The 24931-nt window shown below is 30.1% G+C and overlaps 2 protein-coding genes across 2 annotated transcripts in view; both read left to right on the top strand.

The window, feature by feature from the left end:
- Positions 1 to 5404, top strand: part of LOC135959691 (hemicentin-2-like) — a 40249-nt gene extending 34845 nt beyond the window's left edge. Inside the window, exon 35 of the mRNA XM_065510698.1 lies at positions 5073 to 5404. Coding sequence (XP_065366770.1) covers positions 5073 to 5404 — 332 coding nt within the window. The remainder of the gene's footprint in view (positions 1 to 5072) is intronic.
- Positions 1 to 24931, top strand: part of Dscam1 (Down syndrome cell adhesion molecule 1) — a 103711-nt gene that overhangs the window by 42737 nt on the left and 36043 nt on the right. The window contains exons 3-10 of the mRNA XM_065513093.1: positions 5476 to 5766; positions 14237 to 14356; positions 14653 to 15879; positions 15956 to 16111; positions 16186 to 16869; positions 17916 to 18024; positions 18096 to 18272; positions 18344 to 18510. Coding sequence (XP_065369165.1) covers positions 5476 to 5766; positions 14237 to 14356; positions 14653 to 15879; positions 15956 to 16111; positions 16186 to 16869; positions 17916 to 18024; positions 18096 to 18272; positions 18344 to 18510 — 2931 coding nt within the window. The remainder of the gene's footprint in view (positions 1 to 5475; positions 5767 to 14236; positions 14357 to 14652; positions 15880 to 15955; positions 16112 to 16185; positions 16870 to 17915; positions 18025 to 18095; positions 18273 to 18343; positions 18511 to 24931) is intronic.

Raw genomic sequence — 24931 nt, forward strand, 5'->3', positions numbered from 1 at the left:
TATTCTGGCAAAATTGAATATATATTGAAGTAAACTTAATGTCCAGGCATTCCACAATTTCACAAAGAGTCGCATGACGATTTTAAAACAACTGTTTTCACACGGCATCAACGAGTTGTGGAATAAACACCGATTTTGTATGATTTTCTTAATGAAGCGAACAATGATCACTTTTAATCTCGGAAATCCAATGACGTCAAACTATTCTTGCAATAGTAAATATATGCGAATTTAACGTGTCACAATTTCACAATCAGTCTCAGGACTATCTTGCAACAAATGTATTTGCACAGCATCAAAGTTTTCTGGAGAACCAAACAATTTTAAACGCTATTAATCTCTTTCGCAATGATCAATATATGTGAATAAAACATAATATCCAGGCATGATACAACTTCCTAAGGCATCAACGTTTTTCCGGAATTACAAATGATTTTAAACAACAATTTTGTGATTCGTCATAAGCCATAAGACCGCAATTAATCTCGGATAATAGTTAATATAAGCGACTTAAACTTAATGTCAGAAAATTCACGATCATTCACATGTTTATATTACAACAACTGCTTCCACGCGGCATCAAAGTTTTCTGGTATAACAATCTTTTTCGAAAGAAGATCGCTATTGATCTCCGTGATCAATATTCTATGACGGTAGAATATACTTGCAATATTTAATATAAGCGAATTAAACAAAATGTCTAGGAATGTCACAAATTACACGATCAGTCACATGACAATCTTGCAGCAACTGATATCACACAGCATCAAAGTTTACTGTAATAGCAACCGATTTTGATCGATCTTCTTGAAGTTTCCAATAGAGCGAACGATGATAATGATTCATCACTAACATCCAATGACAGACAAATATTCTTTCAATATCAAATTCAGGTGTATGAAACTTAATGTCTAGATAAGCCACAATTCCACGATCAGTTACTTGACGATCTTGCAACCACTGTTTTTACAGAGCATTAACGATTTCTGGAATAACAAACGAATTTGGAGGGTATTCTTGCAATTCATTATAGATCGAATGACAACCACGATTGTGTTATAAATACAGTGAAGCAAAGTTGTCTGGTACAAACGATTTTGGAGGGTCTTCTTGCAATTCATCATAGAACGAACGTGTGAACGAATCCAGTGAAGCAAAGTGGTAGAGTATTGATCACTGAAAAGAAATAAGAGACGAACTTAATGTCTAAACAAGCCACAGTTCCACTATCAGTAGCTTGACGATATTGCAAGAACTGTTTTCATAGATCATCAACGATTTCTGGAATAACAAACGATCTTGTTGGGTCTTCTTGCAATTCATCATAGATCGAACGACAACCACGATTGTGTTATAAATACAGTGAAGCAAAGTGGTCTGGTACAAACGATTTTGCATGGTCTTCTTGCAATTCATCATAGAACGAACGTCAAAGATTGTGTTCGAAAATCCATTGAAGCAAAGTGGTAGAGTATTGATCACTGAAGAGAAATTAGACACGAACTTAATGTCTAAACAAGCCACAATTCCACGATCAGTTGCTTGACGATCTTGCAACAACTGTTTTCATAGATCATCAACGATTTCTGGAATAACAACGATCTTGTTGGGTCTTCTTGCAATTCATCATAGATCGAACGACAACCACGATTGTGTTATAAATACAGGGAAGCAAAGTGGTCTGGTACAAACGATTTTGCAGGGTCTTCTTGCAAATCATCATAGAACGAACGTCAAAGATTGTGTTCGAACATCCAGTGAAGCCAAGTGGTGAGTATTGATCACTGAAAAGTAATGAGAGTCGAACTTAATGTCTAAACAAGCCACAATTCCACGATCAGTTGCTTGACGATCTTGCAACAACTGTTTTCATAGATCATCAACGATGGTCTTTTTGCAATTCATCATAGATCGAACGACAACCACGATTGTGTTATAAATACAGTGAAGCAAAGTGGTCTGGTACAAACGATTTTGCACGGTCTTCTTGCAATTCATCATAGATCGAACGACAACCACGATTGTGTTATAAATACAGTGAAACAAAGTGGCCTGGTACAAACGATTTTGGAGGGTCTTCTTGCAATTCAACATAGAGCGAACGACAACCACGATTGTGTTATAAATACAGTGAAGCAAAGTGGTCTGGTACAAACGATTTTGCAGGGTCTTCTTGCAATTCAACATAGAGCGAACGACAACCACGATTGTGTTATAAATACAGTGAAGCAAAGTGGTCTGGTACAAACGATTTTGCAGGGTCTTCTTGCAATTCAACATAGAGCGAACGACAACCACGATTGTGTTATAAATACAGTGAAGCAAAGTGGTCTGGTACAAACGATTTTGCACTGTCTTTCTTGCAATTCAACATAGAGCGAACGACAACCACGATTGTGTTATAAATACAGTGAAGCAAAGTGGTCTGGTACAAACGATTTTGCACGGTCTTCTTGCAATTCAACATAGAGCGAACGACAACCACGATTGTGTTATAAATACAGTGAAGCAAAGTGGTCTGGTACAAACGATTTTGCAGGGTCTTCTTGCAGTTCAACATAGAGCGAACGACAACCACGATTGTGTTATAAATACAGTGAAGCAAAGTGGTCTGGTACAAACGATTTTGCAGGGTCTTCTTGCAATTCAACATAGAGCGAACGACAACCACGATTGTCTTGTAACAATAGTTGATGTACAGCACAAATATTTACATGCTGCTTACATTTCTTGGATTGAGGATGGTCGGCAAGTGGTTATAATAGGACAAGCTATACATCTGCTACTTTATGGATTGTAATTAGGGTTCCTAATTTCCCGGACTTTTTTGTTTCCGGGAGGAAATTAAAATATCGTTTCATTCCCGGGAATTCCCGGGAATTTTTTAACACTAAATTATACCAAAAACCAGAAAAATTTTTTCGAATAAATTGACTTATAATTTTACCAGGGTTTTAAAAGAAGTATAAAATTACTGTATTTGGTTGTTGGTCCAGCATTTATAAGGGTTTCTGATTTAATAGTGGCATTTGATCGGTATTGTCACAGTCGTAGTTTTAATCAGTATGAAATCAATAAATTCATTGTTTAATTAAAAAACTTAAGAATTTCGACCATGTTAAATCTACAAAACATGCGTAGTTAGGGAAATTTTTCAAATCTGATTGTAGATAAATAAATTAGAAGCACTATTATTGTTATTTTCTCTAAATATGAATAATGATCATTGAATATCCCTAAAAGATGTAATGTTAGGCATCTTAATAATTCGTTTAAGAGAATATATGTACTTTAAATTTGATTAATTCTTAATAACTAAATTTTTCTGCTGTGGCTTGAGTTGAGTTAAAAAAATTCGGTTATTTCAATAGTAATACTTCTTTACCAACTGACTATCTGTTGTTAGAACCGAAGAAATCTATGGATATAATAGAATAATTCAATTAGCAACAAATTTAGTCATCAAAACGTATCTTAATATAGTAACTTTTAGAAGAAAACTTATGAAAAAATTCCCGAAAATTCCCGACAAACATTTCCCGGAAATTAACAAAAAAATATTCCCGGGAATTCCCGGGAAATTTTTCCCGCGTAGGAACCCTAATTGTAATACATCTTCATGATATTTTCAACATAATCTTCTTTAAGGATAGAAGGTTTCAAGGTTCTGATACTGTAGGATTGATGAATATTTTCTTAGTTATAGAAACATTTATTTCGTGAACGAGTTTGTGTCATTCTCGCGATTCAACTCTTGTACATATATAATCAGCCGATAAATGTTCGCATTTCACTTCACTATAGTGTGTTAGAAGAGTCTGAGAGGACTAAAAACATAAAACCATAATCAGCAATGGTGGTAGAAAGCTGTCCTTGTCTTATACCAGAAATGAATAGTTGGATTATAATTTAATAAATTTTAGTTTTCCCTGATTAGAGCATGCTTAAACATGATTTTATAAGTAAAACCTTGCAGAGCACTCTATTTTTAGTGACAATTGTTGAAAACATAATAGTCCAGTGACTTTTGAAAATAGAAGTACAACAAAAACTGATTTAAATAGATTATTTATCAAAGAATTTACAATATAATTCACGTACTTGCATGTTTTGCAGGAAATTATTCTCGTACTTAAATAAATTCCGGCTAAAACTTTTAAATCTTACTAATACTAGAAAATGTATGTTTAGATATGCGACCTGTCAAAGAGTATGACAGCGCCCTGTTAAAGATACAGGTCTCCTTAATATAAAGTCAGGCGCGAATCCAGAGGGAGTGAAATATAAATTTCCTCCCCCCCTCAAAACCGAAAAGTTTTCATATAAAAAAGTAAAAAAAAGAAATATGTAGAACAAATTTTAATTTACCAATCCCCACCCCCCAAATGGTTGACCTGGATACGCGCCTAAGACTTTAGTCTTAGTCTATAAAAAAAGAAAAATGAAATTTTAATTTATTTCTCCCCCCAAATGGTTGAGCTGAATCCGCTCCTGTGTTTTTATAAGCGGTCTCTACCACCCAGAAACCAGCCACAAGAGGCTAGTTTGTGTCAGTTACTTTCCCTTTAGAGATTATAATCACCCCTATCGCCAATAACATGTGAAATTTATGTTTCCATGAAGGGAAAATTGCTATTGTGACACATGAACAAAGTTGATGAACGAAAAATGGAACATATTTCATGTGAAATTATCATCCCTATCGGCAATAACTTGTGAAATTTATGTTCCCATGAAATATCCAATTCCCTCGAACTTTTCATTCACAATTCCCATGAAATTTTCATTCACAATAGTTCATTTTTGTTAATAACAGCTGTTTATTGTTTAAAAAATTTCACGTCATGGGGAATTTTTTCACATGAACAAAGCTGATGAACTAAAAATAGGAAAATGGAACATATTTCAGGTGAAATATTGATTAGCGAATAGGGGTGATTGTTTAATTTATTTTACTAGAGCCTAAATTTAATATTTTCAAAAAAGCCTTAAATTAGAAATATATTTTTAGAACGAGTATTTAACTATTCTTAATTCTTCTATTAAATTTATTCTTCTGTTACCCACAAAAGTTTTACCCAAAATTGCTCCCTTTACCACGGGAGCAGATGCCTTCTACCCGGGCGACTATTGTACCCTACAATGTTCCATCATACATGGAGATCATCCTTTACTAGTCTATTGGTATTTTAATGAACAAAAACTCAACGAAACTTTGGCTCAACAAATGGGCATACAAATATCGAAAATGGGTTCCAGAAGTTCTGCGTTGACCATAGAGTCTGTGCAAGGCCAACATGCCGGCAATTATACTTGTTATGGCAAAAATTCAGCAGGGGTAACCAATTATACGGCCAACTTGATAGTAAATGGTATTAAGGATGATGAATTTTATATATTATAGGTTTAAATTTATTATTTTTTTATTTTATGTTTTTCTTTATTTACGTTTGTTATATTTCCATTTTCTTAAAGTTCCCCCCAAGTTGACACCTTTACCCTCTAGCGTGGATAATCCTTTGTTTTTGGGTGATTATTTTCAATTGAATTGTGCGGTTTTACATGGTGATTCACCCTATAATATCACCTGGTATTATAATGATGAATCGGTTAATAATATGGAGGGTATAACGGTAATGATGCATAGCAAACGTAGCAGTTCGTTGAATATTGAAAGTGTTTTGGCAGTACATGCGGGCAAATATTCGTGTATTGGTGCTAATCAGGCGGGTTATACAGAAGTTTCGACCAATTTAACCATAAGGGGTTTGTGGTTTCTTTAATTCTATGTAATTTTGCACTAAAATCAATGCATAATGTATGTTACACACCTTAAATGTTTTAATTTTAGATATGGTAGCGGCTTAGTATCAAAATAAACACTAGACAACAAATCAATGTTTAATGCAAATTAAAAAAGAAAAATGCAGCATAATTTTAAGGGGTGTTGGCTTAACTAATTGTAAATGGCTTAAATCAGTGTAAATTTTCAACATTTCAAAAAAGTAACCAAAATTAAATATATTCTGTGATTAATTGTTCAATTTCAATTTCACTTTTATCATTTTCATCTGTCATTTTCAAAAATTTCATTCACAAATTATACCGATATGAATCAGCTGGTTTCAGTAATATGTCAATATTAAACAAACAAAAGAAAATGTCATAATGGTTTGGAAAGAGCGACCAATATATATTTACCACTCGGTCCCCCATTTTCTCAATCTCTGGTTATTTTTTATGGTGACGATAAACTGACAGTTCTCATACAAAAAAAAATGTCAATTGGAGGTTTATCATTACGAAAAACGATAACCAGATATTGAGAAAATGGGGGGTTGTCTATTGAAAATGTTATTTTTTCTCTCTCTGTCTCTCTCTGCAAAACATAACCATTGACAAATTTTTATTATTTGTTTGACAACTGTCATTGTTTTTATATCTGTACTAATCGGTGCTTTCATTGTTATTAACTTTTATTTTATGTGTGTGTTTTTAACCCTAGAATTACCACAAATTGAACAGTTTCAATTTAATCCGAACGGTGTTAATGGTGGCCAAGCAGTTAGGGTCATGTGCATGATCACCTCGGGTGATTTACCGCTTGATATTTATTGGCTTAAAGATGGCCAGCCTTTGTTACGCTCCATTTATCATAAAATCGATGAATATACTTTGATATTATCGCTGCGTCAAACGAATATAGGGGACTCGGGAAATTATACTTGTGTGGCCGCTAATAAGGCGGGAGAGGCCAGAAAATGGTCTACTCTAAAAGTCAAGGGTAACACATTAATTAAGGAAATCTATCCATTTTCAATATAGTTTTTTTTTTTTTTGGTTTAAATTCTTTTTTAAATTTAAGTTTTAAGAATTATGTTGAGTCCTTAAATCACGAATAAAAACAAAGTAGACAAAATGATGTAGGAAAATTACCAAAAGCGAACAACTTTTAAATTGTTATTTAATAAAACTTTCTTCCCTTTCCTTCCTCAAAAAAATACAAAGAACCTCCCAATTTGGCAAATCTCTCCCTGTCCACACCTCTCAGCAATGTGGGTGATTATGTGCAATTAACCTGCATTGTTACCAAAGGCGATTTGCCCCTGCACATTGAATGGTCCCTTAATGGCAAAGATATTATACCAGAATTACCCTTTACAACGGTGGCCTCGGTGGGTTCCCATACCAGTCTGCTAATGATTAACAATGTTACGGCCCAACATGCTGGCCGTTATTTGTGCAAGGCTGCTAATCGAGCGGGTACTTTTAATCGCACAAAACGTTTGATAGTGAATGGTAGGAGGATTTTTCTTCTCTTAAAAAGAAAAATGGCTAAGGACAGCCAAATTATTTGAAATTTTTCTTAAAATTTTTCTCTTCAAGTTTTTTTTATTAACTTATTTGTTAGTATTTTATAACTTTATAAACTTTTTATTACAACTTCTTGAACTAATTTTTGGTAGAAAATTATAACAAAATTGTTATAATTTTTGAATTTTTTTTGGGAATTGGAAAACATTACACCCGGTTTACACAATAATTAGTAAAATAAAAGCTAAAAAAAAGTTATCACCTTGAAAACAACGGACGTATTATAAATATTCTGCTGTTTACTTCTTAGAATGGCCCCAAGTAAGCAGCTTGACAATTGGCTGCCCATGGAATCTAACCAAACCTAAGGCACAATATCAGTTTCTAGAGCCTATGCTCAATCGAGCTCTTTTAGTTTTAAATTATTCACTTTCCTAAATATTTCAGGCGATATAATTGTTATTTCTTCATATATTTTCTATTTTAAAGCAATCAAGTATTTAAATAACTTTGGAGCATTTAGATCAGAGTACTTTGCAGACAAATAATATCAGCAAAATGATATATTAACATTCTCATATGATCCCTTTACGTTTTAGCTATAAATACTAGAACAATTTGTGAATTTGGTTTCCAATTTAAATGTTTTTTACAATATTTCAGTTTATTGTAATTGGGATTGTATATTTAGCAAAAACTATCAATTAAGTTTTCGTTTTTATTAAACAAAATTAATTGAAGTCAAATATTTAGCAATATTTTGAGCCTTCTACGTCATCATTGCTTAATTTAGTTAGTTACTTGATTCTTTCTTTTTCAAAATGGTGGAATATAAACAAAATCAAAACAATGAGAGAAAAGAAAAACTAAGTAACAGAAATAAATATGATTTTGCATTGTTGTTGTTGTAGAAACAAAAACCTTTAAAAGACTCTCTCTCTCTTTTAAAATGGAGGTCTATTAACGAAATCAAAACAAATGAAAAACAATGAGAGAATGTATAAAATAAACTGAGAAAAACAAGTTTTTGTTATGATGTTGTTTTGTTTTTGTTGTTGCAGTGAAATGTAATCAAAATCAAAACAATGGAAAAACAGCTGTTTATAAAGATGCAGCCATTTTTTAGTAGTTTTTTGATTTACGAACATTACGGCAAAGTTTGTGAAATAAAAGTGAGCTTATAAATAATAGAAAAATATTAAATTCGCATGGTTTTGCTATACAAAACCCAACGTCTAACAATATATTTACTATTAGATACTGCCCAATTATGAATAAAAATTCCGCGGGAGTTTTTTCCCTTTTCTCATTTTTCCTATTCAATTTCAATGAAAAAAAACTTCCGGGGAACAAACTCCCGCGGAATTTTTTATTCATAATTGGGCTGATAGTTTAAAAAAACAATCGATGTAGAAATTTCAATATTCAGTCCAATTATGAATAAAAATTCCCCGGGAGTTTTCTCCCTTTTCCCATTTTTCCTATGTAAATTCAATGGGATAAAACTGCCGGGGAACAAACTCCAGGGAACAATTGGGCTGATTGTGTTGAAAAATAAAGAAAACTGTAACGTGATGGAACTCCAGTTTACTTTAAATAAATTACCGCTATTATCACAACGTAATAATCAGTAAAGCCCAACAAATTCAAGCACTTGAACCATTTAATGGAATTTGACTTGAATGCAAAGAAAATTATGTTATAAACTTGAAAGATTAAATATTTTTTCAAACTAAAAACATGCTATTGATATAAAGTGAGATTCAACTATAATACAATTGCTTGACACTGGATTCAAGGCTGGAATTATACTTGTTTTCTACTTGAATTCTAGCAAAAATGCTTATTGGGAATGTAAAGTTATGTTTTAACATAAAGTTATACTGACAGTTTTCATACTAAAAACTATAAGTTAACATATAACCAGTAATCGTGTTAATGAGGGTAATTGAAATTTATAGATGGTGGTATAAGCTAGTTCCGATTTTTGTTTTTAAAACTGGTGTAATGTTTTCCCAAATCTACGTTTTATTATGCTCTTTACTACTTTTTTTTCTAATCTAGGAACAATTTTCTTTGAAAAAATCTTTATAAATTTAAAGAAACTACCAAGTGTATATAAAAAAAACCTTAATAAATTAAATATAACAAAAACCATATTGTATAAAGCAAAAAACAGCTCAACATATGCATACTGAAATTCTTAAAACCCCCAAGAAAAGAAAAACAGCACTTAAAAGCACAGTCAACACCTAAATAGTAAACTAGACACACACAAAACTCCAGCACTTTTACACTACTTCAAAAACACCACAAATAAAGCACTCCTAAAGAGACTTTAAAACAAGCCACAGAAAAACTAAATAAATTTATATAAAAATCATACAAATAAACGATATTATAATAAAAAAATTATAACGAAATATAAAACAAATGATATGGCTTTTTTTTGATTTTAATTAATTTTTTTTTTAAGTTTTTATGGCTTTAATATAATTTTTGTAATATAAAAAAAATAAATTAAACAGAATTCAGCTTTTCGTATACTTTTTTCTTTTGTTTGAAATGGTATGATCTCTTTATATCACTATGTACTATATGAATTTAGCAAAATATAAATGTGCGCAGCAAATCTAAATACCAAAATATAAAAAAAATCACCCAGGACTTTAAATACTAAATCAAAGAAAAACTATTAACAAAACTTCTTATATACTACTATATATATAAAAATAACAAAAACCACAATGTGGGCTTCTTTAAACAAACAACAAACAAAACCAATTTCATATAAATATAATCATTATAAAGCAGCCTTAAGACTTAAACTGCAACAACTACATCAACTCGTTAAAATAATGAAACTCCTCAAAACATCCTAAACCCATGTCTTCCTAACACACTTTACAATACAACTTTCCTCATACCCTAACCTCCTTAACATCCTGTTCATTTATATTTTTAGTTTCTTCAACTTTTTAGTTGTATATAAAACGAAGTAACAGTTTAAAGGGTTATACCAAAAAATAAAATCCCCTTTAACACTTCGTTTTCTGAGCATGCTTTAAATTTAATTTTCATTTCATTAACTTTTCATTTATTTTTAACACAAACACTTACACTTACAGACATCCAAACATTTATGTTGTCCTTTTATGCTTGAGTTTTTTTTACATTAAATTAGTTTATAAGCTTTTTTGGTTGTAGTTTGGCTTTATAATTTCTATTATTTCTAATAGTTAATAAGTATTTATTGTGTAAAACAACTTAATAGCATTAAAACAAAAGATTTAAGACTCAAACTTGAAGATTTCCTATTAAACGAAAACAAAAGAATTATGCTACAAACTTGAGTTAAGGAAATTCATGAAAAAAAATTCATACAAAATTTAATGCTGTTTTGTTTGAAAGAAAAAAAGATAAAATTAAATGGTTTTGAATTGAATTATTAAGAAGAGACAGGTGTTGTTATACTGGCAAAGAAAAATTTCTTAAGTTGCCTTAAAAAAATCGACATAAATTGCCTTAAATGACTTTTAATTATAAACAACTTTAAATATTTTTTTTAAAATAGTACCTATTAATAAGGAATTAATGAATTCAGTTACGAAAATATTTGGAATTCACAAATTATGAAAATTGTACTAAATTACCAACAATTATAAAAAGGTACTTTTTCTAAAAAGTACCAAAATTAATAAAGTGGTTTTATATTCAATTGTTTGTAATATACTTAGCAATAATATGGTACAAAAGTACCAAAAAAGTACCATTTTGAAAAATAGTATCGAATTAGTACCAATTTACACAAAAATTAACTTTTTTGTAATAGATAATAATTGAATGATTTAATATGGAATCAATTCTCAAAGGAATTAATTCTCTACGCCTTGAGAATTTTCAACATTCTACAAATTAAAAATTAATGAAAGCAGTTTAAAAAATTATGAAAATTGTACCAAATTAACAACAATTATGAAAAAGGTACTTTTCTAAAAAGTACCAAAATTAATAAAGTGGATTTATATTCAATTGTTTGTAATATACTTAGCAATAATATGGTACCAAAGTACGAAAAAGTACCATTTCGAAAAATAATATCGAATTAGTACCAATTATAAAATTTAAAAAAAAAAATTACTCAAGCCTTTTTGGTAATTTTTTACACCACTGTGTAACACATTAAATTACAAATAAAATAAAGAATGAATGAAAGCAGATACAAAAATATTTGAAATTCGAAAATTTAAAAAAAGGTACTAAATCTTAATTTTTCTAAAAAGTACCAAAACTAATGAAGGTAGTTACAAAAATATTTAGAATTCGCAATATATGAAAATGGTACCAAATTACCAACAATTACGAAAAAGGTATTTTTTCCAAAAAGTACCAAAATTAAATTGTAATATACTTAGCAATAATATGGTACAAAAGTACCGTTTTGAAAAATATATTAAATTGATAAAAATATACTCCAGCCTTTTTGTAATACATAATAAATGAATGATTCAATAAGGAATCAATTCCCAAAGGAAGGAATTCTCTACAAATTAATAAAGTGGGTTTATATTCTAATAAACTTAGCAATAATATAGTACAAATGTACCATTTTGCAAAATAGTACCGATAACAATTGAATGATTTAATAAGTAATCAATACTCAAAGGAAATGAGTTCTGTACATTTAAGGTACAAACGAATTACACCTTGGGAATTAATTCGTATTGGATTATTTAATGGAATGGTTAAGAGAAACAATTTAATTTGATTTCGAAAATTGTTACTATTTATATAATATTGAAATTGGTACATCTTTTTGGTATTTCGTTACTATTTTCATAGTTTAGTACCTGGGTATTTTAATACTTTGGTACTTTATTGATCGTATTTTTATGATTCTTTATACTATTTTAGTACTTTACAACTTGGTACTTTAATTTTAGTATGTACCTTGATAGTACTTTGGTACTTTTGGAAAGGAACTTGGTACTTTTCTGATTCTATTTTAGTACTTTAGAACTTTGGTACTTTAATTTTAGTATTTTTCATAAATTTTTAATTTTGGTACTTTTAATAAAATTAAATTTTAGTACTCTAAACTACATTTTTTGGTATTTTGATACTAATTTAGTAGTTTATTACCTTGTTATTTTAGTGCTTTATTGATATTGGTACTTTTGGAAAGATATATGGTACTTTTCTAATTCTTGATACTATTTTAGTACTTTAGAACTTGGGTACTTTAATTTTAGTATGTTTCATTAATTTTTAATGCTGGTACTTTTTTTTGAAATTAAATTTTAGTACTCTAAACTGGATATTTGTCAAGAATTTTTATAATTTTTACCGTATTATTTTTTTTTAATATTTATTTTGGTACTATTTTCATAATTTTGAAACTGGTAGGTACTTATTTGGGTATTTCGATACTATTTTCATAGTTTAGTACTTTGATAATATTTTGGTACTTTTGGAAAGGTACTTCGTAATTTTATGATTCTTGGTAATATTTTAAAACTGTTTTACTTTAATTTTAGTACGTTTTATACATTTTTAATATTGGTACTTTTTATAAAATTAAATTTTAGTACTCTAAACTACATATTTTTCATAATTTTGAAATTGGTACTTTTTTTAGTATTTCGATACTATTTTCATAGTTTAGTACCTTGATAATATTTTGGTGCTTTAATGATTTTAGTACTTTTGAAAAGGTACTTCGCATTTTTCTTATTCTTGATACTATTTTAATACTTTAGAACTTATTTGGTAATTAAATTTTATAATGTTTCATAAATTTTGAATTTTGGTTCTTTTTATAAAATTAAATTTTAGTACTTAGTAAATAAACTGCAAATTTTTGAAGAATTTTTATAATTTTTTGGTACTTTTTCTAAAATTAAATTTTAGTACTCTAAACTGCATATTTTTAAAGAATTTTCATAACTTTTACCATTGCGTATATTTTTGTTACTTGCACTAGTTTGGATATTTTTGAAATTGGTACTTTTATTTTGCAAATTTGACATTATTTTGGTACTTAAATACTAAAGTATGTTCAAATTAATTTTAAAAATATCTCATTCTTCATTCATTGGTACCAACTCTTTGTAATTTTGGGTTAAAAATCATATGTTTTAAGAGTACTAAACTATAGTCTATTGGTACTTTTTAGCATTTTGAATAAAATGGTACCAACTTCCTTTAGTTTTGACTTAAAATGTATTCAAATTTAACATTGTTAGGGCCATTATTACAACTTAGTTAAAGTTAACATTAAGGGTACCTTTTTCTATTATTTTCTACTGTAATAATGGCACTTAGTGCTACAATGAACAATTTTACAAAAAAGTACCAAAATTAAGTACCCAAGCTTGGGATTTTTTAAGAAAATCCTGAGCAATTCAAATTTACATTCTTAAATAATATTTAAAAAACTTCGTAAAAAAGAGCTTGTTTATTTATTAAGGAACTTTTTAAAACAAGTTGTAGGAACAAAATATAGTCTAAGAATTTACATTAGATTTTGTTGCCGCTGAATTTTTTCCAGTAGAACTTAATTTGAATTGAATGAAAGGACTTTACAAAGATCTATTATATAACCTTAAATTACTTTTAAACTTGTACTTAAAATTAGTTTAATTTCAATGACTTTAACAACAATTTACTTTAAAATTTTTCTACTATAATATTGTCTTATTCAACAATAATTTTATAACCATAACTCTTAAATAAACCATTTAATTTTATCTTTCTCTTTCAGTCCACAGGTCAGTCCGTTAATATATTGAATTATACCGCATGCTTAAATACAAATTATTTAAATTAAATTGAAAAACTTGAATATTTTATTAACATATTTTTTTCTTTTATCATCATTTTTAAAAAATCTCAATAAATTATAAAAATAACACCAAAACAGTACCACCAAGATGGATTTTGGAACCCACCGATAAGGCTTTCGCTCAAGGATCCGATGCTAAAGTTGAATGCAAAGCTGATGGTTTCCCCAAGCCTCAAGTGACATGGAAGAAAGCTGTGGGTAAGTAGAAAAAAAACTAATTAAACAAATGCTGTGTTTCAGTACAAGTCAGATTTAAAGGCCTGTTTCACGATGTCGAAAGAAAAATGAGTCGAACAAATTTGTATGAAAACTATTCGCAAGAATTATAAAAACTGAGTGTTTTTCAACAAAATTGTTCGACTCAATTTTCTTTCGACATCGTGGAACAGGCAGATAATGTTTCGATTTCTGTATTAAAATCTGAAAATCTGACTAAAACAAATCTTATATTTACCAAACTCTTGTAATCATTTATTTTCTTCCATAATCTTTAGGCAACAGTCCCGGTGAATACAAGGATTTGAAGAAAAACGACAATATTCGCGTTGAAGAAGGCACTCTACACATCGACAACATTCAAAAGACCAACGAAGGCTACTATTTGTGTGAGGCTATAAATGGCATTGGTTCCGGACTCTCGGCTGTCATAATGGTTAGTGTACAGGCTCCACCAGAGTTCACCGAAAAATTACGCAATCAAACTGCTCGTCGTGGCGAACCCGCTGTCTTGCAATGCGAAGCTAAAGGCGAAAAACCCATTGGCATTTTATGGAACATGAATAACATGCGTTTGGATCCCAAGAACGACAATCGTTATACCATACGCGAGGAAATCTTATCGACCGGTGTCATGTCTAGTCTATCGATTAAGCGTACCGAACGTTCTGACTCTGCCTTGTTTACCTGTGTGGCCACTAATGCTTTTGGTTCCGATGATGCAAGTATTAATATGATTATCCAGGAGGTGCCTGAGATGCCTTATGCCTTGAAAGTTTTAGACAAATCTGGCCGTTCCGTGCAATTGAGCTGGGCCCAACCCTACGATGGCAATTCTCCCATTACTCGTTATATTATTGAATTCAAACGTTCTCGTGCCTCTTGGGATGAAATTGATCGTGTTATGGTGCCTGGTGATACCACAGAAGCTCAGGTCCAGAAACTAAACCCTGCTACTACTTATAACATTCGCATTGTTGCCGAAAACACTATTGGTACTTCTCAATCCTCCGAAGCTGTTACCATTATCACCGCCGAAGAAGCTCCCTCTGGCAAGCCTCAAAATATTAAAGTTGAACCTGTTAATCAGACCACATTACGTGTCACTTGGAAACCACCAGCACGCTCGGAATGGAATGGTGAAATTTTGGGCTACTATGTAGGCTACAAACTATCCAACACTAACTCCTCGTATGTCTTTGAAACTGTGAATTTCGTAACCGAAGAAGGCAAAGAACATAATTTGGAATTGAACAACTTGCGTGTGTATACCCAATATTCGGTTGTTATTCAGGCTTTTAATAAGATTGGCGCCGGTCCCTTGTCCGATGAAGAGAAACAATTTACCGCTGAAGGCACACCCAGTCAACCACCCAGTGATACATCCTGCACCACTTTGACTTCTCAGACAATACGCGTTAGCTGGGTCAGTCCCCCATTGGAATCGGCAAATGGTGTTATTAAGACTTATAAGGTGGTCTATGCTCCCAGTGAAGAGTGGTATGGTGAGTATCTGAAAAGACAAATTTAGAATTAACTGGCTTTAATTTCTTAAATTTTAATTTATTTTATTGCCTTTAGATGAAACCAAACGTCACTACAAGAAGACTGCCTCCTCGGATACCGTTTTACATGGCTTGAAGAAATACACCAACTATACCATGCAAATTTTAGCTACCACTGCCGGCGGAGATGGTGTACGCAGCGCTGCCATACACTGCCAAACTGAACCAGATGGTAAATACTAAAAAAATTATGGGAAACATGTTGAAAATCTTTAATAATTTGCTTTAAATTTATCTTCAAAACAGTACCTGAAGCCCCCACCGATGTTAAGGCTCTTGTTATGGGTCATGCCGCCATCTTGGTATCATGGCGTCCACCAGCACAACCCAACGGCATCATACAACAATACACTGTCTACACTAAAGTCGAGGGAGCCGAAGGTGAACCCAAAAGCCAAAAAGTACCCCACTATCAAATGAGCTATGAAGCCACCGAATTGGAAAAGAATAATCCCTACGAATTCTGGGTTACAGCCAGCACAAATATTGGTGAAGGTCAACCCTCAAAGAGTATTGTAGCCATGCCCAGCGATCAAGTTCCTGCTAAAATTGCCTCATTCGATGACACCTTCACTGCCACCTTCAAGGAAGACGCCAAAATGCCCTGTCTAGCTGTTGGTTCTCCACAACCTGATATAACCTGGAAAATTAAGGGTGTTGAGTTTACTGGTAGCGATCGTATGCGTGTATTACCTGATGGTTCGTTGTTGGTTAAGTCGGTGAATAGACAAGATGCTGGTGATTATACCTGTCATGCTGAGAATTCAATTGCCAAGGATTCGATAACTCATAAGCTGATTGTTTTGGCTCCACCCATGTCACCTCAGGTTACTTTGTCCGCAACCACCACCGATTCGTTGACTGTTAAATTGAAGCCTCATGAAGGTGATACTGCTCCTCTACATGGTTACACTTTGCACTACAAACCTGGTAAGGAAGAATGATTATTTTTATACCCTTCACCCTTGAAATAGCGGAGTCGATTAAGCCATGTCCGCCTTTCTGTCTGTCCGTTTGTATGTTGAAATCAATTTTCTGAAGATATCAAATATCTTCGGAATTCAAATCTTCAATAATTCTGTCAGGCATGCTTTCGAGAAGTTTGCTATTTAAAATCAGCTAAATCGGTCCACAAATGGCTGAGATATGAGGAGAAAACCAGGACAACCTCGATTTTTGACCTTTTTTTACCTATATCTGGATTAACATAGACAATGTGGATATCTAATGATATATATTTCAAAGACCTTTGCAATGGCGTATATAAAACCATAATAAGTTGGACCTACAATGAGTCAAAATCGGAAAAATATTCATCAATAGTTTTTTTCGCTAAAATTTAAAAAAACAAAAAAAAATTTTAAAATTTTAAAATTTCATAAAAAAATTTTAAAATTTAAGAATAAAAATTTTCAGAAAATTTTAAAAATTTTCAAAATTTAAAATAAAAATTTTCAGAAAAACAAAAAAAAATTTTAAAATTTTAAAATTTCATAAAAAAATTTTAAAATTTAAGACTAAAAATTTTCAAAAATTTTTTTTTGTTTTTCTGAAAATTTTTATTTTAAATTTTGAAAATTTTTAAAATTTTCTGAAAATTTTTATTCTTAAATTTTAAAATTTGTTTATGAAATTTTAAAATTTAAGAATAAAAATTTTCAGAAAATTTTAAAAATTTTCAAAATTTAAAATAAAAATTTTCAGAAAAACAAAAAAAAATTTTAAAATTTCATAAAAAAATTTTAAAATTTAAGACTAAAAATTTTCAGAAAATTTTCAAAATTTAAAATAAAAATTTTCAAAAAATTTAAAAAAAAAATTTCCAAAAAATGCAAAAATAATAAATTTTGTTTACCTAAAAATATTCAAAATTTGTATTTTGAAGTATAATTTGGTAAAGGGTATATAAGATTCGGCTCAACCGAATATAACTCACTTGTTTAATTTCAAACTTTTATTTTTAAATCTTTTTATAGAATTCGGTGAATGGGAGACTGCTGAAGTTTCGGTTGATGCTCAAAAATACACTATTGAAAATCTCTTGTGTGGTTCACGTTATCAAGTTTATGCTACCGGATTTAACAAGTATTTGAAATTTGTTTTTTGTTGTTTGTAAAATCAAATATTTATTCACATTTTTGTTTAAAATTCTATAGCATTGGCGCTGGTGAAGCTTCCGATATCTTGAATACCCGTACCAAGGGCTACAAACCCAAACTGCCTGAGAAATCACGTTTCATTGAAGTCTCCTCCAACTCTGTGTCATTGCATTTCAAGGCCTGGAAAGATGGCGGTTGCCCCATGTCTCATTTTGTGGTAGAAAACAAAAAACGGTTGGTGGTAGTTTTAATTTTTTCCCCTAGAAAGATATAAAATAAAGTTTTATTAACTTTATTTTTTATAGCGATCAAATTGAATGGAATCAAATATCGAATAATGTTAAGCCCGATAATAACTATGTGGTGTTGGATTTGGAACCTGCCACCTGGTATAATTTACGCATTACTGCCCACAACTCTGCTGGTTTTACTGTAGCCGAATACGATTTTGCCACTTTAACTGTTACTGGAGGTATGTTAACTCAGTTTTCCAATTAATTTTTTTAATTTTTATTAAAACTTTTCTTTTCAAAAAAAAAAACATTGCTTTTGTACATACCACAAAATCAACTACGTACATTTAAGATTTTTATTTAATTCACAATAAAAATCTTAAACAAAATATACAAATAACAAAAAAAAATAATAATTATTTATACAAAGATAAGCTACACTTGCTTAAATGTAAAAATTATACATAAAAAAGTTTTCAGTTCTTTAGCTTTTTTATTATAAAAAAATTATAATTTTCATTTAAATTTTCTTTTAACTTAAAAGCACTTTAAAATTTATGATTTTCTTTAAATTATAATTTCAAAAAAAGCTTGTGTAAAAATTTTTTGTTTTACTGTAAATGATTTTTTGGTTTTTATTTTAAAAATTTTCCTTTAATTATCAACTTAGCTGCTAGTGTAAACAAACAAATTTTGTAAACTAAACTAAAATTTAACAAAAAAAAAAATTCTATTGCGTAAATGCAATTTGTTTTTCCTCCCCCTTGTTGTTGATTTAAACAAAAAAAAAATTATATATATTTAGAAACAAAAAATTGTGAAAATTTTTGGTAGTGTATTGATAAAAAAAAAAACTAAATTTTGCTTAATAGTAAACACAATTTTATTATTTTGTTTTTTTACGGAAATCTCTACAAAGTTTTTGGTAGAAATTTTAATAGAATTAAATTACAAATAGTAGTAGTCATAGATAAATAAATATAGATCGTAAACTCTAATGTCAAAGACCTAACACGGTTGTCAAAAACATAAATGGTGAGAACAGAAACCTTATACGAGTATTGTACATTATCACCTCTTAGGATTTTGACAACTGAGTTAGTTCTTCGACAGCAGAGTTTCCCATCTAAGTGTATTTATCGATGGTAGTAGTTTATTTTAATTTTGTTTAGTTTGAATTTTATGTTTATAATTTTATTTTTTAATTTTTCAAACCATTTATGTGAAGATTGAGTACTCATTTCTTGTAATTGTATTTGAAATTATGTTAAACTACTACAAAGATTTGTTAGGTTAATTAGAATTTCAAGAAATACTATCAACAATTACTTAAAGTATTACTTGAAATTCTTCTAAAAACCTTTAAATGTATGTAGTACTTAAACATAATAAATTATTGTTTTGAAAATAAGTTTAATTTATGTATTACCCCCTCCCCACTGTGGCATTTTTGATGTCTATATAATTTAGCATGTTGCTAAATGTTGTATTACAGTCTGCAAATATTTTGTGAAATGTTTTTTTGTTTTGCAACAATTGTGTAATTGTGAATAAGATCAACACTTTTTGAACATGAATTTTGAATATATTTTGACAGAATCCTAGAAACGTCATTATCAGATATATTGCATGTATTGAGATCATTTATCTTCGGTTTATTTTATTGATAAGTGAACAGTCTCATTTTTGTACATATTGCTACGAAGGACGTACATACATATATATTTAGCACTATTCGGGAAAAAGTACTTTTCGTTTTTAAGATATTAAAACTCGTAATCATTTAAAAATTATGCGGGACTTTTTCAAATATTTAGCTTTGTACAATATAAATTTATTCAAAGTATTTTCTATTGTTAGCTATGCAGAGTAGTATTCAGAGCAAAAAGATATGCTCGTCTTTTGAGGCCAAGAACGGATCAAGGCAATTTGGGATATTCTGTTCTAAAGTAAAGCGTATCCCAGAGAGAGCGTTGTGCATCCATCAAAATAAATAGCAGCCGGACGGGGCAAGGTCTTGACTATAAGGCGGGTGAGGCAAAACTTCCCAACCACTTATTTCTTTGTAAATAGTTTTTAACAGGTATTGCAACATGTGGGCGATTGTTGTCATGATGAAATATTACGGTTTCATGTCTGGCCGCAATTTCTGGGCGTTTTTCGTCCAATGCTCCCTTTAAATCGTATCCTAAAGAGAATTTTCAACATCGATCGAAATAAATAGTAGTCGGATGGACTATAGGGCGGTTGAATCAAAACTTCCCAACCACTTCTTTCTAAATAGTTTTTAACAGGTATTCCAACATGTGGCCGAGTGTTGTCATGATTGAATATTACGGTTTCATGTCTGGCCGCAATTTCTGGACGTTTTTCTGCCAATGCTCGCTTCAAACGAGTCAGTTGCATTCGGTACAGGTTTCCTGTGATGGTCTGGTCACCCTTTTGCTTCCACCAAATACAGAGAATTACCTTAGGGCCATGGATATTTGGCTTTGGTGTGCTCTACATACGTTCTCTTACACTTCCGGTTATCGTAATAATCTATTTTTCATCGCTAGTAATGATTCGCTGCAAAAATAATTTTCATTTATAGCGTTCAAGCATAATTTCGGACATGAAACATCATATGTCAAGGTGTATCAGCTTCAATTGGTATGGTATCCAAATTCCATGCTTTTGGATGAATTCTGCTGCATGCAAACGTTGTCAAAATCACCACTTCTGAACCAAACAAACCATCTCTATCACATTGAAACCGATGAAACATAATCGCCATAAGCTTTGATGAGCAATCGGTGTGCTTCAGAGGCAATTTTTTTTTTAAATTAAAGAAGTAAAGCACAACTTCCCGCATATGACGCTTGGCACAAAATTCGACATTTTCGAAGCAAAATAATCGTTATTGTTTACACTATAATTTTCAATAACTAAGTGAGAATAAATGTTAGATATGTACCCTTCAAAATGACATATAAGTTATTAAAAACAAAAACAACGTTCAAAAGATATGCCATCTATTGTAAATGCCTTATTTTTAAGTCATACATTCATCCCTTATTTTTAAGTCATTCCTCCAAGAAACGGTTGTTGTTCAAGATGATGATACCAGACGGAATTAAAATAAAATACTGCCACCTAAAAAGAGCTGATGATCTGAAACTTTGAGAATCAACTGATTTCGAAAGTTAATTAGAATATTTAACAAGTTTCGGATTAATGGCAAATATTTGTTGCGGTTTCGATCTGAAAAACAAAACTGTTTTAGTCAGACTATCAACAAAAGTTTTTTGCAAAGTGCTGATACAACTCTAAAGCATCTAACATCAATGAAGATCAGTTAATAATGTTTATTAAATATTTATAAAATATTAAATATTAGTTATATCAAGAACTAATAAATTTCTGTATACAAATCATTTGAAAAGAGATACTTCAATACTATACAGATTAAAAAGTACTTGATCTAAAATTTCAATAACATTTTTAAAAAAGAATTTGTCTAATTCTTCAAGATAGATCTTGGACTGATATCTTTAGCTGTGGAGATATTTTTTATAATTCTAAACAAGCAATAAGTACTTCTTTTTTTAATGAAACAATTGGATAAAGTACAACATTGAGATCATATTTGTTTGTATAAATAAAGTAGTTTTTCTATGATTTATTAGTCAAATCATAAATTTAAATCCTGTACACATCATCGTTAATGAACTAGCGTCAAAGAACGCAACGTAGATCTTGCAACAAAAAAATTTTGTAACAAAGTGGCCTAGTGTCAGCAATGTTCACTATCAACTTCACGATCTTCTAATACGGTTTGTAAACTTCAGTAATAACAGAGTCATTCTAGTACCTGAATAGTTTTTAAAACCATAGCTCTAAACTATTTCTAAAAAAAAAACAATGATTAATAAAAAAGAATTGAAGAACATCTGACTTGCCAAAATAACAATTCTATAAACATTTTCGTTTTTGATCAATCGGTAATGAAAAACGTTTTCAATCTTGAAAGGGGTCTGCAATATCTGGCACTTAAACTTTACGATCTTCAAATACATTTGTCATCAATTTGATTCAATGACAATGTCATGAACATTCTGCAAAATTGTAGCCCGTGCGCTTTTCAGAATTCAAATTTATTTGACATCACAAAGTTTGAGATCTTCATATTCATTTTTGACAAAAAACTATTTTTTATTAAAGGCAAACGATTAACTGATTTGCTAAAATGACCATCTCCATTTTAAGAATATTTTAATTTTACAGAGCTTTATATGGATTAAAGATGAAAGGATCAAATGTCTTAACATGTGTCAATTGTTCAGTTTTGATGAGAACTTAATGTTAATGTAGCTTCTGGTTATAAAATACATAAAAAATTTAACTATTCCGTTAATAAGTATTAAAATTTAAAGTCAGTTAGGAACAGTTTTCTTCTTCAACACTCTTCTGAAATATTTTTTCAAAATATAATTATTCCACAACCATCCACTCAATGTCTCAGATATCGGTAGTGACATTTTTTCGGAGTGATATGAGAGAGACCTCGAACTGGATTTTCGTATACCATAAAATTTAGCTAGTTTTTGATTTCTTAACAAGACATTCAATACCAGTACCTCGTTTCTGAAATGTATTTGAGATATGTTTTATTCGAAATATTTACAAACCTCTTGAGTAAGAGAATACGTTTACTTTGTTTGTACTTTAAATGTGTTCAGTTTGAACATTATCTAAATAATCCAGTTATAAACTGAATGACTCTTATAATTAAACAATGTTTTTCAATTCGAAACTTCTCACAAGTTTTAGAAATGGGGTTCTATCTATTTTTACTGCGAATATTCTTATCCATTTATCGTTTGATGCGGAAAATTAATTTTTGTTTTTAACATCACACACGTTTTTTTAAGCTTTCAGAAGCAGCATTATTCAGAGACCCGTTTCATATGATTGTGCTTCAAAAAGCGCAGTTTATATTTGACACTAGTATCATATAAAGAATGCTCTTCTAAACTCTTCCAAACCCTCATATATTGGGTTGAAAATTTCTAAATGATACATTGTTATTATTAAAGCATTCCATAGTTTGGACAGGACGACAGTTCGGATCAATGAGAACTTAATTCATATGTTTATTGATATGTAAGTTCCATCTCTCAGACTTCAGGAATAAATGAGTAGCCAAATCTATAACCTTTCGGGAAATTAAACACATTTCATGTTTATGAGTTATCATGTGTGTTGCGCCTTTCACTTGTGGTATAAAATTTGTCTCATAGATGTTGTTTAAGCCAAATTTGATGTAAGTTTTTCGTCCAAAATTATCCAATCAAAACGCATCTATTTTGATTGACGTTTTGACTTGACTTTTGTGGGAGTGTATACCATAAATAGTCTCATCTCACTTTGGACTCACTTCTGTTTTAGTTGTGACATCGTTTATAGAAAGCACTTAGTATTTTGCAGCCAATTTTTCAATAATAAAACCTCCTTCTCTTCTGACAACCAATAGAAAACGTTTCGTTTAAGGTAAAGATGCAGTATATTTCGTTACGTTTCTTAGTCAATCATAATGGATCCATTGGTCTACCTGGAATAATAAAAGTAATACAATTATTTGTGACAGAAAATAATTGTATATACCTCTGTTCATGCCAGCAATAAACTCCCCTTTGTGAACGAAAGTTTGGATTTGAATTAAGATTAGTATAATAAGCATGCCTCTTTTAAATTTTGTAAGTCTTCGTGGATCTTCCACCAGCACTGGAAAGAAACAAACATAAATAAAAATTATATATAGATGTTGAAATGGGTTTTTATGGACACACAAGACAAGACATCAGCATAAAAATTTTGCCACTAAAAACAAAACTTGAGTACTATATCCTTACTTCCTTATAATGGTTTGAATAATCTCACCTTTTAACCACACATATCTATAATTTTTGTTTGTTTTTAGTTAATTTTCATATATAATTTATCATTAAAAGATTTAAAAACTTTTTTTTTTAGTTAAAGCATATTTAAGTTCCTTTTTACTGTAACAAAAATCATTTTAATTTCAAGTAAAAATTATAAACAAACAAATTTACTAAAGTCTTTGAAAAACAATTGAACAATTGAAATGAAAAACAATTGAATCATTTCAAACAAAATGGGGTTTAAACAAAAAATTACTAATTTACAAAAAAAAATCTCAACCTGCAACAACCAAAAAATAATCATCAGAAATATTCATCATTTTTCAATAAATAAAAAAAAGTAATAATAATACAAAATATGAAATGAGAAAAAATGCAGTTTATTTCGTTTTTTTTTTAAATACAAAATTCATTTATTACCTAAAAAAAATAATTCAGTTTTACATAATTTACTTTGTTAAACAAATTTATAGTTTAATTTATTAATTCATTTCGAAAATATACTTATATTTATACTATTTACTATTTATATATTTATTTCTATATATTTACTACATATACTGTTTGTTAACGATAAAATTACTTTATTATTAAAATTAAAAAGGCAACACAGTTTGTTTTATAAATGAGAAGCATACTTTAGGGCAGATACTTTATTTATTTTTTAAGTATAAATACATGACAGCCTGGAAGTATGCTATTTAAAGCATAATTGAAGTATGCTTGCTTTAAAGCA

Source organism: Calliphora vicina, chromosome 5 (assembly GCF_958450345.1).
Source record: "Calliphora vicina chromosome 5, idCalVici1.1, whole genome shotgun sequence".
NCBI classification, from domain to species: Eukaryota; Metazoa; Arthropoda; class Insecta; order Diptera; family Calliphoridae; genus Calliphora; species Calliphora vicina.